Source organism: Cygnus olor, chromosome 5, assembly GCF_009769625.2.
Source record: "Cygnus olor isolate bCygOlo1 chromosome 5, bCygOlo1.pri.v2, whole genome shotgun sequence".
In the NCBI taxonomy this organism is placed as follows: Eukaryota; Metazoa; Chordata; class Aves; order Anseriformes; family Anatidae; genus Cygnus; species Cygnus olor.
In genome coordinates this window covers 41,711,718-41,725,466 of record NC_049173.1, presented here as the reverse complement: position 1 = coordinate 41,725,466, position 13,749 = coordinate 41,711,718, and the positions used below count along the sequence as shown (strand labels likewise).

The window sequence follows — 13,749 nt, the reverse complement described above, 5'->3', positions numbered from 1 at the left end:
GCAATAAAATGTGTAATGCCTAGATTCTAGAAAATTTAAAAACATTAAAGAAATTTAAAAACTATAGGACTAGGTCAAATGACTCAAAAAAATACATTTATTTGACAATTGACACTGTTTGTCTAATATATGGGATTTCTGACTAGTATTAGTGTCAAGATTTTGTATTTAAATGGATGTTTAATGTTGACACCTAAATTCATAGTTACCACCTGTGTAATCTGACTAGTTTTGCTATTGTTTTCATATATTTTAACTGAGAGCACTCAGTTGTGAAATTAAGAGAAATATTTTGCAACTCTGCATGTGAAGTAGTTCATTTAGATGCCTAACATTATCTAACAAATTAGGTGAGTCCAAGTAACTGGAATGGTTTGTGCATCCAGGTTTTGGCTGGGACAATTTTCTTCCTAGTAGCTGCTATGGTGCTGTGTTTTGGATTTAGGATGAGAAGAGTGCTGATAATGCATGGATGTTTTAGTTGTTGCAGAACAGTGCTTACAACAAGTCAAGGACTTTTCAGCTTCTCATGCAGCCAGCGAGGAGGCTGGGGGTGCACCAGAAGCTGGAAGAGGACAGAACCAGGACAGCTGACCCAAACTGGCCAAAGGGATATTCCATACCATATGGCACCTTACTGAATGATAAAACTGGGGGGGAAGTTGGCTGGGGCAGGGGCAGCTGCTGCTTGGGGTCTGGTTGGGCATTGGTCAGCAGGTGGAGAGTAAATGCATCGTGCATCACTTGTTTTGTATAGTCCTTTATCACAATTATTCTTATTTTCCCTTCTTTTTCTGTCCTATTAAACTATCTTGTTTATCTCAATCCACAAGTTTTACCTATTTTTTTTCCTGATTCTCTCACCGTCACACTGTTGGGGCGGGAAGTGCAAGTGAATGGTGGTGTGGTGCCTAGCTGCCTGCTAAAATAAAAAATCTGAAAATCTGGTATACTCTCTACTGGATTTTTACTAATACTATATACAAAACACATAGTTCCAGGGAAAAAAAAAAAAAGAAACGAAAAAAACACATATTAGCAAACTGAATTAATTAGGTATCAAAATGTCTATGTTAATAAAGATTAATATTTTCTTACACATCTTCAACTCGAACTCTCTGGTAGTCAGAAAGAATAGCTCCCACAGATACAGCCTCCACTCCTTCTTTGTCCTGAAAGACAAGGAATAGCAACACTATATGCTGGCCTACACAATAGAGTTTCAGTACACCTACTAGAAGAATCAACCAGGAATAAATCATTTTCCCTGTACCCAGTACACGGAACTGAATGGGCTGCAACGCAGATCTTACATAGAAGAGAGCAGCACAGCTGACTTACAACATGGTTATGACTCCAACAGAGTACTCTATTCTACCCAAGTACCATTCTACAAAAAAAATGGTCGGTGTACCTAAAAAATACCAGATTTAACAGCTTAGCCTAAGCATTTTCCTGAGATCCTGAAAATTATTTGCAGTTCTTCACTGTAACTGAGATGTCAGCTATCCCCCTATCTACAAATAAATATCACTAACATAAAATCATCAGCATTAGTTAAAATGTTAGCATCTATCACAATACACAGCACAAGAGCAAAATACACCAGAATGAGAACATTTGCAAAGAACTTAACATCACCTTTTACAAATTCTGCTGTAAGTTTTTTCAAGACATTGTCTTTGGATTCCTGTTTTATTTCAGTTATTTAATCCAACCATTATTTTTTCTTGTGAACACATTGAGAATGAACATTTGAAAACTCACATACTTAAAATATTGAAAAGCATGAGCTTTCGCCTTTTAAGTGACTTGAGTCCCAATCGACATGCTGAATTTACATTATTTCCTTAAATTCATTCTAGTTATAGTTGTTTTGCTCTTTTAACCAAGGTTGATCATAACTAAACAAAGTAATCACCTTCTGGAGTTGCTCTGTTAGACAGCAACCCCATGAAGCTTCCAGAAAGACCATACCACAAGTTTTTCAACTAAATACCTACGTATGAATTTCAAAATCGAATCAGTCTTTGCCTGCCATAGTACTGAACTGAAAAGTCACCTTCACATCGATAAAATGATGCTGAAGGTGTTTTATACATAATTATATTATAGGGAGGAAAAAAAAAAAAACATTTTATAGCTTTCTGGTACATTTTTTTCCCTCAATATTCTTCTTTTTCCATTAATTCTCATGTCATATTTGCCTAATCAAATTCCCAAGTTATTGATATCCATCTACACTTCCAATTTAAGAGTCAGGGTTTTTATCAAAATTCCTAGTTATAGCAATCTGATAATTTTATCACTGTTCCATTTATGTACTACTAAATGTCATTAATGGATATATTATTTAACACAAAATTTAATACCAAGTCATACAGGATTCAGCTTGATGCTTCTCACATATTCAGACCTAAACTAACAATATAAATTAATTTTAACTTATCTGTCACTAGTTCATTATCCGCTTCCTGTATTATCATTATCATCCAGTCAGTATTACTTCTGCTTCTCTTCAAGCCTTCTATATAACGTTTCAAAGCTCTTTTCAGAATAAAGATAAAACTTAGACATTTCAATTTACTCAACTCTCTAATGCAGAAATAGATTTCTTAAAAAGTTAACACATTTGTATAAGTAGAATTTTCTTCAAATAAATTTCATAAAACTTTCATGAAACTTTCTTAGGTCTGTTTTCAGCATGTAATTCTGATATGCAGTTTATCCGAACTGCTACAATTACACTTGCATTGCATTCACAGGTTCAAAGTTCTTTTTGGAATTATTATGGCAGCTAAGTACTATTTGTATTTTATGTAATAAAAAATAAAAATAAAAGGAAACTCATTTTGGCTAGAATTATTTGGTCACAAAGCAGTTTGCAATACAGAAAAGCACTACAGCTTGAGTAAACACTCTGCCAGTATCATTGGTGCCCTGCAGAAGAGCAATAACTCAAGGGCTGGACAAGCTTTAGCAGTCTCTCTGCAGCATCCCAGATCAGAGTCCTTCTCACGCAGCAAGCTATCCCAAACAGCAGGTCAGGTAGGCAGACGGGGCCTACAAACCCTTCAGCTGGGAATCGTCCACTTCTATCACTCAGGACTTCCTCCTAATGCTCCTGCACGGTTCAGGCTCTGCAGGCTCAAATGCTTTGCTGGACATTGATCCCAGCCCCCTTGTCCATGATAGGCATGAAACCTATCCTGTAGGTACAGACCAACATGTGGAGCAGGAGCCTTGCTCTTCCTCACAAGCATCCAGCCTTCACCAAAGAAGTCTCCAGCTCCCAATCTAGCATGCACAGAGTCTGCCAGCCCCTCCTGCCAGCTTGCACAGGTAGGGGCTGAGGGCCTGGAGACTCCCTCAAACACTGTGAGAGGCAGCAAGGCGTCCCTGCATGTCCAGACCTGGAGAGCTGTATCCTCCCTTCAGGACCTCTGCTTGAGCTGAGGTCTGTGATATGCCAGGCTTAGCTTCTCCAGCAGGTACGGGAGACTGTACCCTGCTGTACCTCTCCACCACTACTGAGTCCCAGTGTACACTATCTCAACAGAGCTTCTGGTGTCTTTTCACACAAACTGCTAGCCATGTCCTAGGCCCAGCACTTCTTTAGGTCTCTCCCTAGCTCCTGCTGAAAGGGTGCTTGAACCCAGGAGTCAGCCAGAACAAAAGCTCAGTCTTTGATCAGGAGTGCTCAGCACAATCAAACTTTATATTAGGCTTCAGTACTCATATTTGAAGAGCGATACTAGCAATTACTTCAAAATGTGCTTTGTCGCAATGTTCAGATTTTGTCCAACATGTCCAAAAACATCACCTGTATGTCTGCTTATGTGAGATCATCGTCATTATTATAAAGCAGTCCATACACGGGATCTCACATCATAAACCAATATAAAAGTAATTGCAACCAAAATAAAATATTCTAAAGTATCACCAGAACTGCTGTTAATGACAGAATCTAGACCAAAACATTTTTTGAACTTTTCCAGTATTCAAGGCATTAGTCCCAAACACTTTTGGAAGTCTACTTACATAAAGTTTGTTTGTTTGTTTGTTTTTTATTAGCAGTCCTTCAAAACAATTAATGGTTTATATATATAAACTGCCCATGTTTCCAAGCCACCATGTATTTTGTGTGGAAAAGATGAAGTAGACTTTATTCTTTTCTGTTCTGTTCTTGCCCTGGCATTGGGCACCACTGAAAAGAGCCTGGCACCCTCATTTTTGCACCCTCCCTTCAGTGTCTGTTCACCCAACCCATACTTCGTCAGTTTCTCTATGAGGATGTTATAGCCTAAAATCCACAATGAAGTCAGAGACAACATGCACTGCTCTCCATCATCTACCATCTCCATCAGTCATTTCATCATAGACTCCTTTCGTATTTCATATTGTCATATAATAATAAGCAGACACTCATATTAAAACTATATACATTTCCCAAGTAATATTGATAATGGGTTTATGGTTAAAATTATTATGTATTTGCAAGTAAATTGTGACTGGAAGTACAACTCACAAACTAGGATTTTACAGTGCTTGGAATTACCTGCACAAAGCCGTTACAAGGAAAATATAAAGCAAAGAACAGCAGATAGATTCAGACAACTAAAAGACAGAATAAATGAAAGCCATAAGCTAAGAAGTTAAAATACAGAGAATCACCATTCCCTTGGAGCAAGGAGAAAACTCCTGAGAAACATGACAGGATTTACGACTGCCTAGTAAGAAAAAGAGTTGAATGTCAAAACCAGCAAGCAGTTTAAAAAATGAACAGTGTAAGGAAGAGCCTAGGTACATAAATAAGAACACAAAGATACTTCAGAAGGACAAAGGACTGAAAGATTATTAAAAATGATAGAACAGATTGTGAATATACAACCATTTTGGAAAACAACTGGAAGAAGATAATCTGTTTAGATTTCTATCTAAGAAGTCAGCAAGCATTCCATGAACTCAAGTATTCAAATACAGTTCCAGAAATGACTTACAGCATCATCTTACTCAGCAAATCTGTTTCTGTGAACATGAAAAATACTACTTCCTCATTTCACGACTATTTCTTCTGATCAGGTGAAAAAACACCTCAGCTCGAATTGAAGTCTAACTCACTAGCTTCAGCTCTCCTCTCTCCCAGATCCGAGTGCAACCTTCTTTAGTTGCTTTTACCTTTCCCAAGGTGAAATCTGACACTTATCCTATTTGTAGATCATGCCTTCTGTTAACCATCAAACTAGACCAGGATCATTTCACTCACCTTAATACAGTAATTCTCTGAAAGAGAATAGAACTATTCTATTCTAGCAGCAGAAATCAGTAAACGTATTCAATAACACCACAGCACTCAAGGAAGAACAAAACTTAAAGCGCTCACAAATAATCTATACTTACATTTAATTTCCTTGGCTTATGTTTACTATTCCACAGGTACAGCAAAACTTAGCATCTGTTAAATCTTTCATGACTAACAAAGAGAATGTTTACAGTATTTATAAAGTAGCTTCTCAGTGCTACAGACAGATGTCCAGACCTTACCTAGGATGAGCCTAGGTAAGGCCTTACCAGCCTTTCTCAGCACAGACATTTTAAAAATACTGGTTATTCATGTTACAGTTCTGCTGAAAGGAAACTGAGTTAATCATACTTCTCAGACAGATCCCAAAAGTAGTCACAGAAGGCTCCGTCACATTTTGGCTTTTCTGTGATTCCTTTTTATGGAATTCTCAAAATAGTCATACTCCTGTCTTGTTGCTTTACTTCACTACAGTCTGCCTCAGCACATGCATTCAATGTAGTCATCCAGCATCTTCAGCAGAACAACAAAGGCTGAAAAGCAGGAGGATCAACCTTAACCTGCAGTAAATAGAATGGAAAAGTATTAGCATGCAGGTCAAGAGAGGTGATCCTTCCCCTCTACTCAGCATCAGTGAGGCTGCACAATGAGTGCTGTGTCCAGTGCTGGGCTCCCCAGTATAAGAGAGACATGGACATACTGGAGAGAGCCCAGTGCAAGGTCACCAAGATGATGAAAGGACTGGAGCATCTCTCCTATGAGGAGAGGCTGAAAGGGCTGGGCTGAGAGCCTGGAGAAGAAAAGGCTCAGAGGGATCTTATCAGTGTCTATAAATACCTGAAGGGAAGATACAAAGAGGACAGGGCCAGGCTCTTTTCAGTGGTGCCCAGTGACAGGACAAGAGACAATGGCACAAACTGGAACACAAGGGGTTCTGTCTGAATATCAGGAATCAGTTCTTTACTGTGTGAGTGATGGAGCACTGGCACAGGTTGTCCAGAGAGGCTGAGGAGTTTCCCTCCTTGGAGATCTTCAAAAGCCACCTGGACATGGGCCTAGGCAATCTGTTCTAGGCTTGAGCTGTGGTTTGGACTAGATGACCTCCAGAGGTCCCTTCCAAAATCAACTATTCTGTGATCAATTGTAATCAACTATCTGGTTCTGTTACTGAGCATCAATAAAATGGACCACTCCTCTGATTTCGGTGGATTCCCTACTCCTCATCAACGCCACCTGCCAAGAAAAATAAAGAATGCCTTCTCCCACTCAGGTTTGATCAGGAAGCAGTTCCCTGATGAAAGAGTATGCTATTTCTCCTATACACAGGATCTTTAGAGTCTTAAAATTAATGAACTGCAATTCGCTACAAAGTTGCTTTACAGTGAAGGCCAGGTCTACAAAATCCAATAGCCTTTCTCCAGAGTCAAGCAGGGTCATGACAATATATCACAGAAGTGTTCTGAACACTCTACACAATGTCAACTTACTTCCACGAAAAATCTTTTTTTTTTTTCTTTCATTTTCAAACATTTGTCAGTACTAGCACCCTCAGGAAAATTAATCTGAATTACTAATTAGGTTCATTTAAATTCACAGTTAGCTTTTAAGTGATTTAAATATTAAGGCCAGTGAATAAAGCCATTCTGAATAAAGGTGTCCAAAAGAATATTAAATAATCTGTTTTGGAATTATTGGATTAACTTGTTTGATAATCTAATGGAGAAAAGATCTTTTTATATGTAGGTTTGCTGTATGGCAGAAATGAAGAATCATAACAAGAATCAAAAAACTGCTTATGTTCCACACTATTCAACACGGAACTGCTCTTTTTCAAGAATTCTATCTGCTGTTTTTTCCTACAAACCGTACGAATACAAACACTAGCTCTTGAACTGAGTTTATATTTAGCTCTATCTTGAGTTCTTCACAACTCTAAATGAATAAGGAAAGCAATAGTTATAGTACTTTCTATTTTACTAAACAAGCTATCAACAAAGAAATAACCAATCGTATATTTTCTCAGTGAAATGGAAAATTCAAAAGATGGAAACAGTACGTCTTTTGGATCTACTTCTTCCTATCTGACAGCATACAATACATAAAGAACCAATGCTATTCTTAAATCAGGACAGATAAAAAGCTGAAAAGTAAACAAACTGTTTGCAGCTACAGTTTCAACATTTAATGGCCCTTGGGTCATTAACCTCATCACTCCATATTCAGCCAAAACTTAGGCAAGAGCCTTTAAAGTGAATCACACTAAAGATGTCAATTGCCCTCACACCTCATAACATTAGTAACTTGCACAAAGTCTGTTTATATGGATTGGTTTGTAAAATGCCTTCTGGGGACCAAAGTGTGCACCAACACCAATCCTTGAAATACCAATTGATAGTAGGTTAGCACTTGGCTGTTCACATGAACACCAGCAGCTCTACCTTACTACTGCAGACAAACCTGGGATGACTCCTGTAGGGTACATCCAGACTATCAGAGATAGTGTATATACATTATATATATATATGAAAACTGAACACCTGTACAGGGAGAGAAGTGTCTTCCTACAGAAAGAAGAGTAGGAGACCCCCCTCTCCAAAAAAACAAACAAACAAACAAAAAAAACACAAACAAACAATACCACTGTGGAAAAGTATCTGTTTTTCTGTGATCTAAGGCTAGGGACTTAGGGCTGGTGGGAAGGGAAAGGTAAAACAGTTAGCAAATGATCCAGGGAAACACAAAACAAAAGCACAACCTGCAAAGTACCCCTATACAATCAACCCAATGCAGCCTCCCAGTCTTATAGACACTGAATACTGAAATGCCTTTTCATTAATACCACTTCATGGAAGGCAGCATAAAAATACAAATGATATAGCACATCTAATATATCAGACACTGTGAGAAGTATGCAGGTTTTCTGCACTGCCACCAATGTGGCATCTACTGCAGGCATTATAGCTACAGTAATCTGTAAAATCAGTAAATATTTATAGAACACATTGGGCTCAATGATGATGACAAACACTGGCAAAAGCTGGGGGAAAAGGCAAAACGAAGAGTTACTCAGATTGTCTACTTACTGATATTTCCAGATGTGTTTTTTTTTTTCTTCCATTACAAACAGCAGGTGAATATATTAGTTTTACAATCTACTAAACAGAGTTGACTAATCCAATCTCCCCCCACCTCCCCCCCCCCCAGAGTCCCTTACCACACCAATCAACTTGTTCTTACAAAGAACCATATGCAACAGGAAGTATCAAAGTCTGATATAATTCCAAGTATTTTACATTCTATTAAGACCTTATACACATATAGTAACAGTAAAATACAAAATTTTATGACTGCTTGTTTGAGTTGACCTTTATGGCTGAATCTATCATAACATTCAAGACATGCTTAACAGTATGACAGTTCAGTAAGATTTTAATACTAAGTTCTGTATACTCTGATTTACAGGACTTCACCAGGTAAAACAATCTTTCATGGTCATAATAACCCTATTTAACTATATTTATGTATTACATATTTCACGTTATAGATATGCAGCTCTGTGTTTACTTGATAGTGCCCCCCCCCCTTTTTTTTTTTATAGTTGGAAGATAAAGACAGAACATACATTTTCTTATATACTTAATTGTGATGCAAAGACAAGCACTCTTCTGATCCATGCAAATGCCTACTCTCAGGGTAACATCACAGCTGCAGTTAGCACTACCATCTACTGGAAGAATAACAGGAATCAAAGGAATCAAGTAACATCACTTAACTTCAATATTTCAGTACTTTACTGATTGTAGGTCCATCCTCAAGATCAGCCCTAAAAACGCATTAAGGATTCTAACAGTGACGTATTTCAGAAAGAATTGGTGAAAAATAATTTATTGGACATACTATTCATGATAAAGTGTAGAGACGATTTGTTTAAAAAGTAGTTTTTCAAAAGTCTTGGTAAGAAGGAGATGTATATATAATATACCTCATTAATAGAACTTCTTATAGAAAAAAAATGGTCTGTTAATAATTGAGAACTAAAAGCAACTACATTTCAAATGTACTCTATAAAAGAGAGACTTTTCCCTGCCACAAATAAAAAGACAAAGACAGTTAAACTTTTTGAAAAAGAAGAAAAAGAATGTAGCAATGCAAATAGTGCCTCCAGTAGCCCTGGATTTCCTGTCTTTTATAGCTCTAAGTTTTGGTGTTTGTTTTATTTTGTTTGTTTGGTTGTTTTTTTTGGACTGCGGGAGTGACTACCTTTGGCAAATGGTAGTCTCTCACAGAACTGAGCTCTGAGATCTTATAATCTCACAGTAAATAAACAGAAGTGACCACACTGATATTATTTATGTTTAAGGACTCAGCAGAAAAGTAACAATTTAAAAATACGGTTTTAATGCACATATTTTAAAAGTTTTATTGAGTTTTAGCAGCAGCAATAATTTTTAGAAGCACAAGAGCTTGAAGCTCACCAATTAAGTAGATTCGCAACACTGCCACTGCTTAACAGTAACGTTTTATTTTATTGCATCAGTCTGTTGTCTGAAGTATCATTATACTGTGAAGGAAACTGCCTTATAGTACAATTTAAAGTTACTCTGAACTTTTATTCTTACTGTAATTTTGAACAGGTTAATGTACAAGCGTTGCCAGCAACCATTTGTATTGCCACCAATTCTTATACATAATAGAAGTGTATTGGGTTTTGTTGCTGTTTTTGCTAATAGATTCAATTGAAATACTCAGGGCTTTCCTGACTATTTCTTTCGAAAATAAATTATACATAAATTAAGTGTTCAGTCATAATGGCTGGATGGAGAATAATCTTTAGGAAAGTACTTTCAGTATATATTTTCCAGACACTTGAGGAAAATTCCTATACAAGTTCTCATTCAAATGCAGACTCATACTGTACTCATCACACAGAATTTTGCATCTATTTCTTGATAAAAACAAACAAAAAAAAACGTGTGTGTTCAGATATTCTGGAAAACCAGTCACTACATACCATTTAAGTTACAACTTCCATTGTTCACTGTTAAGTTACCAGAGGTAAACTATGCCATAAAGTACATAATCTTTTTGAAATATCTGATACAAACACAGGGTTGTATGTTGCCTCACAGCTAGATTAACCTCCATGGCTACATAAATACATATCATATATAATTTTCCATATAAACACATACACTTCTCTTTCCTCACCAAACGTAACGTTTACTGTTATAATATTAATATTTATTACAGTGCATTACAAATCTATTGTTCCCACAACAGTTTCTATTATGTATCCTCTTTCTTCCCTAGGAATGGGAAGACGTCTCAGAGGTGGAAGTGCTATCAGAGATGTAAGAGGACAGTAACTATATCATAAACTTCCAAGAAAGATGTGATCCTCATAGTAAACAAACATGGTGAAATGAGTACCTGTGTGACTTTATTTTATGTTTTCCTAAAGATGCGGATTTAGGAAATCTTCTTCCTTTTCATCCTTTTAGATGGGAACTGAGTTGACCAATATATTTTTATCTAGCTCACAGTAATAAATATAGTATTTTTTAAAATTCATTCAATTTTTCAAATTCTCACAAAATATATACAGCAAAGATATTCAGTAAGAAATCTCATGCAAATTAAAATTTGTAAAAAAAATTGTAAAGTTTTAAAGGAGTCAAAAAACCATTATAATGCGTGTTAACCGTTACAGTTACCTATTGTAAAGGAGTCAAAAAAGCCATTATAATGTATGTTAATATTTACTGTCACTGAACTTCTATGCTGAAACTATGACCCAAACATCAAACTCAAATACAGAGTAGTTAACACAGATTTCGTGGTTCCCCCTTTGCCCAGTTATACATAGCTATGATAAATTTAAGGGTGGATGTGCATATATATGAATATACACATAAAAATGCATAAGTATATATACACACGTATACGGTACGTTTTGAAGTTTGTAACAAAACAGAAGATTGTCATTGCTTGTCGGGCAAGCTATATTAAAACTTACTTAAATATTCATATACTATATATTCTGTAATTATTCTAGTTTATTTACTTTAATAATACATAAGTTTTTAATGATCTTTTGAATTAGCAGTATTTCAAGACATATTTCAGTTCTGGTTAGCACTCAAGTTTAAAGACTTTTGACAGGGAGCTATTCGCCACCATCACTTTTCATTTAGTTTTTCTGCAAATATAAACTTCCATCACTGTCCAGATGGTGGGTACCACAAGGGGAAATAAGTTAATACTGGTAAGCTTAACACTATATATTTAATAAATGCTTTGAAATGGGAGAACTAGTTAATATATATAGATCCCACAAAATTGAATAAATTCAATCCTCTTATTCTGTATGTTGCAACAAACCAAGGCTGGAATGGCACAAACTCAAGAAAAGATTTGAAAGAAAGAAGGACGTGGTAATACTACAGTGTGACAATCATCATAAATTCCTCAACTGGACAAAGTTTAGAATAAAACCTTGCTGCACAGCATACTTAGCTCAGCACTTCAGGCACTGGAAAGAGCACTTGCACAGTACTAGTTCTTCACTGGATTCACTGCTTGGCAATGAAAGAGTTATTGGACAATTTGCAAACATACAGTTTTCTCCAAAGCTGATTGTAGTTAGCACAGAATAAATCCCAGATTTAACAGTGCCATATATCAGGTACTACACTTCACCTTTTAATATGTAATCTGATCAGGATTGATACCATTCAAATATGTTCACAAAACAAAGCATGGATAGAGCAGGCTGACATCTGCAGGCTAAATATTAAGGATTATCAAGGAACCAAATTTTGGTAAATTCTGGAAGAAAACTGTTAGGTGCTGTATCACAAGGTAACAGAACAGGAAAATGTTCAAGAAAAATTAATATGGACTTTTTTTTTCTTTCCAAAGAAAACATAATGCTCTGTTACTTCAAGAGATACTTGCAATACTTTACTAATACCTCACTAATACAATGTATTAGTTGAAAGTAAAACAAATCACTGCTTCTCTGAAATATTTGGGTACCACAGAGAGGATTTATATTCAGCACAATTCACTGTGTTACAAAGCATTGTATCACTAAGTATGTAATGTATACACAAAACCAGGCACTAAATAAACAGAAATACAAATACGTAAGTACATGCTAATGACTGTTTATTTTCCATGACTTAAAATTGTATTTCTTCATCAAAACTACAAAAATTACACATTTTAAAAAGGAGATACAAAATAAAGTTTAAAAAATAATCAAATTACTTTGTTATCAGCAGTATAGCTCACTTTTATATACAAAAGATTATTAGCTGTTTATCTATAAATGAAGTTACATTACTATTACATTTCTTGTTATAGACATTAATTTATTCCTATTTATAACATTCATGAATAATAATCTTCATGAACAATCGTGTTAAAACAACAAATAGATCTTTGCAACTGTAAGTGTACTAAAATGCACAATTTATATTTAAAGCTTCATAGTTTTGAAGTTACATATATTTTTAAACAGTTTAATGAATAACATAAGTCAAAATTACTGCTCTTTGCATATCATAAATTACTTGTAGCTATATTTTCTATCAGAAAAAAAAAAAAATATATATATATATATATATAAATAAACAATTCTGGGAAAGCTCCAAAGCATAAGTGCCATAAGTATGCTTACTGTCAAGCTGTTAGGCCTATGTATAATATTGATAAACTAGTTCACAATTGAAGTTAAATAAAACAGAAATGTATAAGTAATCTATGCTAGCATACTGATTTCATTTTTGATTTTATTTTTCTTTTCACTAACTGAAATTCAATTAAGGATAGCGATAGTAATTTGAGGAAATGTCTACACATGTATTGTAGCACACAATAGTGGTAGAAGTATTCCAGTAGCAAGTAAAATATTCATTGCAGTGGTATTAGTACAGAGATTTTCTTTAATTTCACATTTTAATGTCTTTACCTGACCCTCTCAGAGTTCAGCAAAAAGAAAATTAGTGCTAATGTTTTCAATTTAATTAGTACATTACATGCACTGTAATTATTAGTGGGAAATGTTATATTAATGAATGTAAAAGTTAGCAGTAAATTACCTCAGAGTTATTATCAATTTCCCAAGTTACTGCTCCTTAAGATAACCCTCTCCCTATGGTCCTTCCGGTAATTTTTCTTTGCCTGATAAACATGATGATTAAACAGCACACAGTGCAAACCTTTGATACTTTTTAAATTAAATCCATGCCCAGCCTAAGGGCTGTGTCTGATTTCAACTAAACGTGTCAGTTAATCAGATAAAAAATTATCAGCAATTCAAAGAAACAGCAGCCTTAGGCTTCATCAGTGCCAGAGAAAGCTGAACAAAATAAGACATACAGACAATATCACATTATGAGTAAAGGTTACTGCTAAGCATATAACTGCACAGAACTATTCAC

General features: G+C 35.6%; 1 protein-coding gene across 11 annotated transcripts in view; it reads right to left on the bottom strand.

Annotated features, from left to right (window-relative positions):
* Positions 1 to 13,749, bottom strand: part of DPH6 (diphthamine biosynthesis 6) — a 198,423-nt gene that overhangs the window by 146,794 nt on the left and 37,880 nt on the right. For all 11 annotated transcript variants that reach the window (XR_005820312.1, XR_005820314.1, XR_005820313.1 and 8 more), the window contains exon 4: positions 1,099 to 1,172. Coding sequence is in view for 8 of the 11 variants with exons in the window: in XM_040558782.1 (XP_040414716.1) it covers positions 1,099 to 1,172 (74 nt within the window). In the remaining 3 variants the exon portion in view is untranslated. The remainder of the gene's footprint in view (positions 1 to 1,098; positions 1,173 to 13,749) is intronic.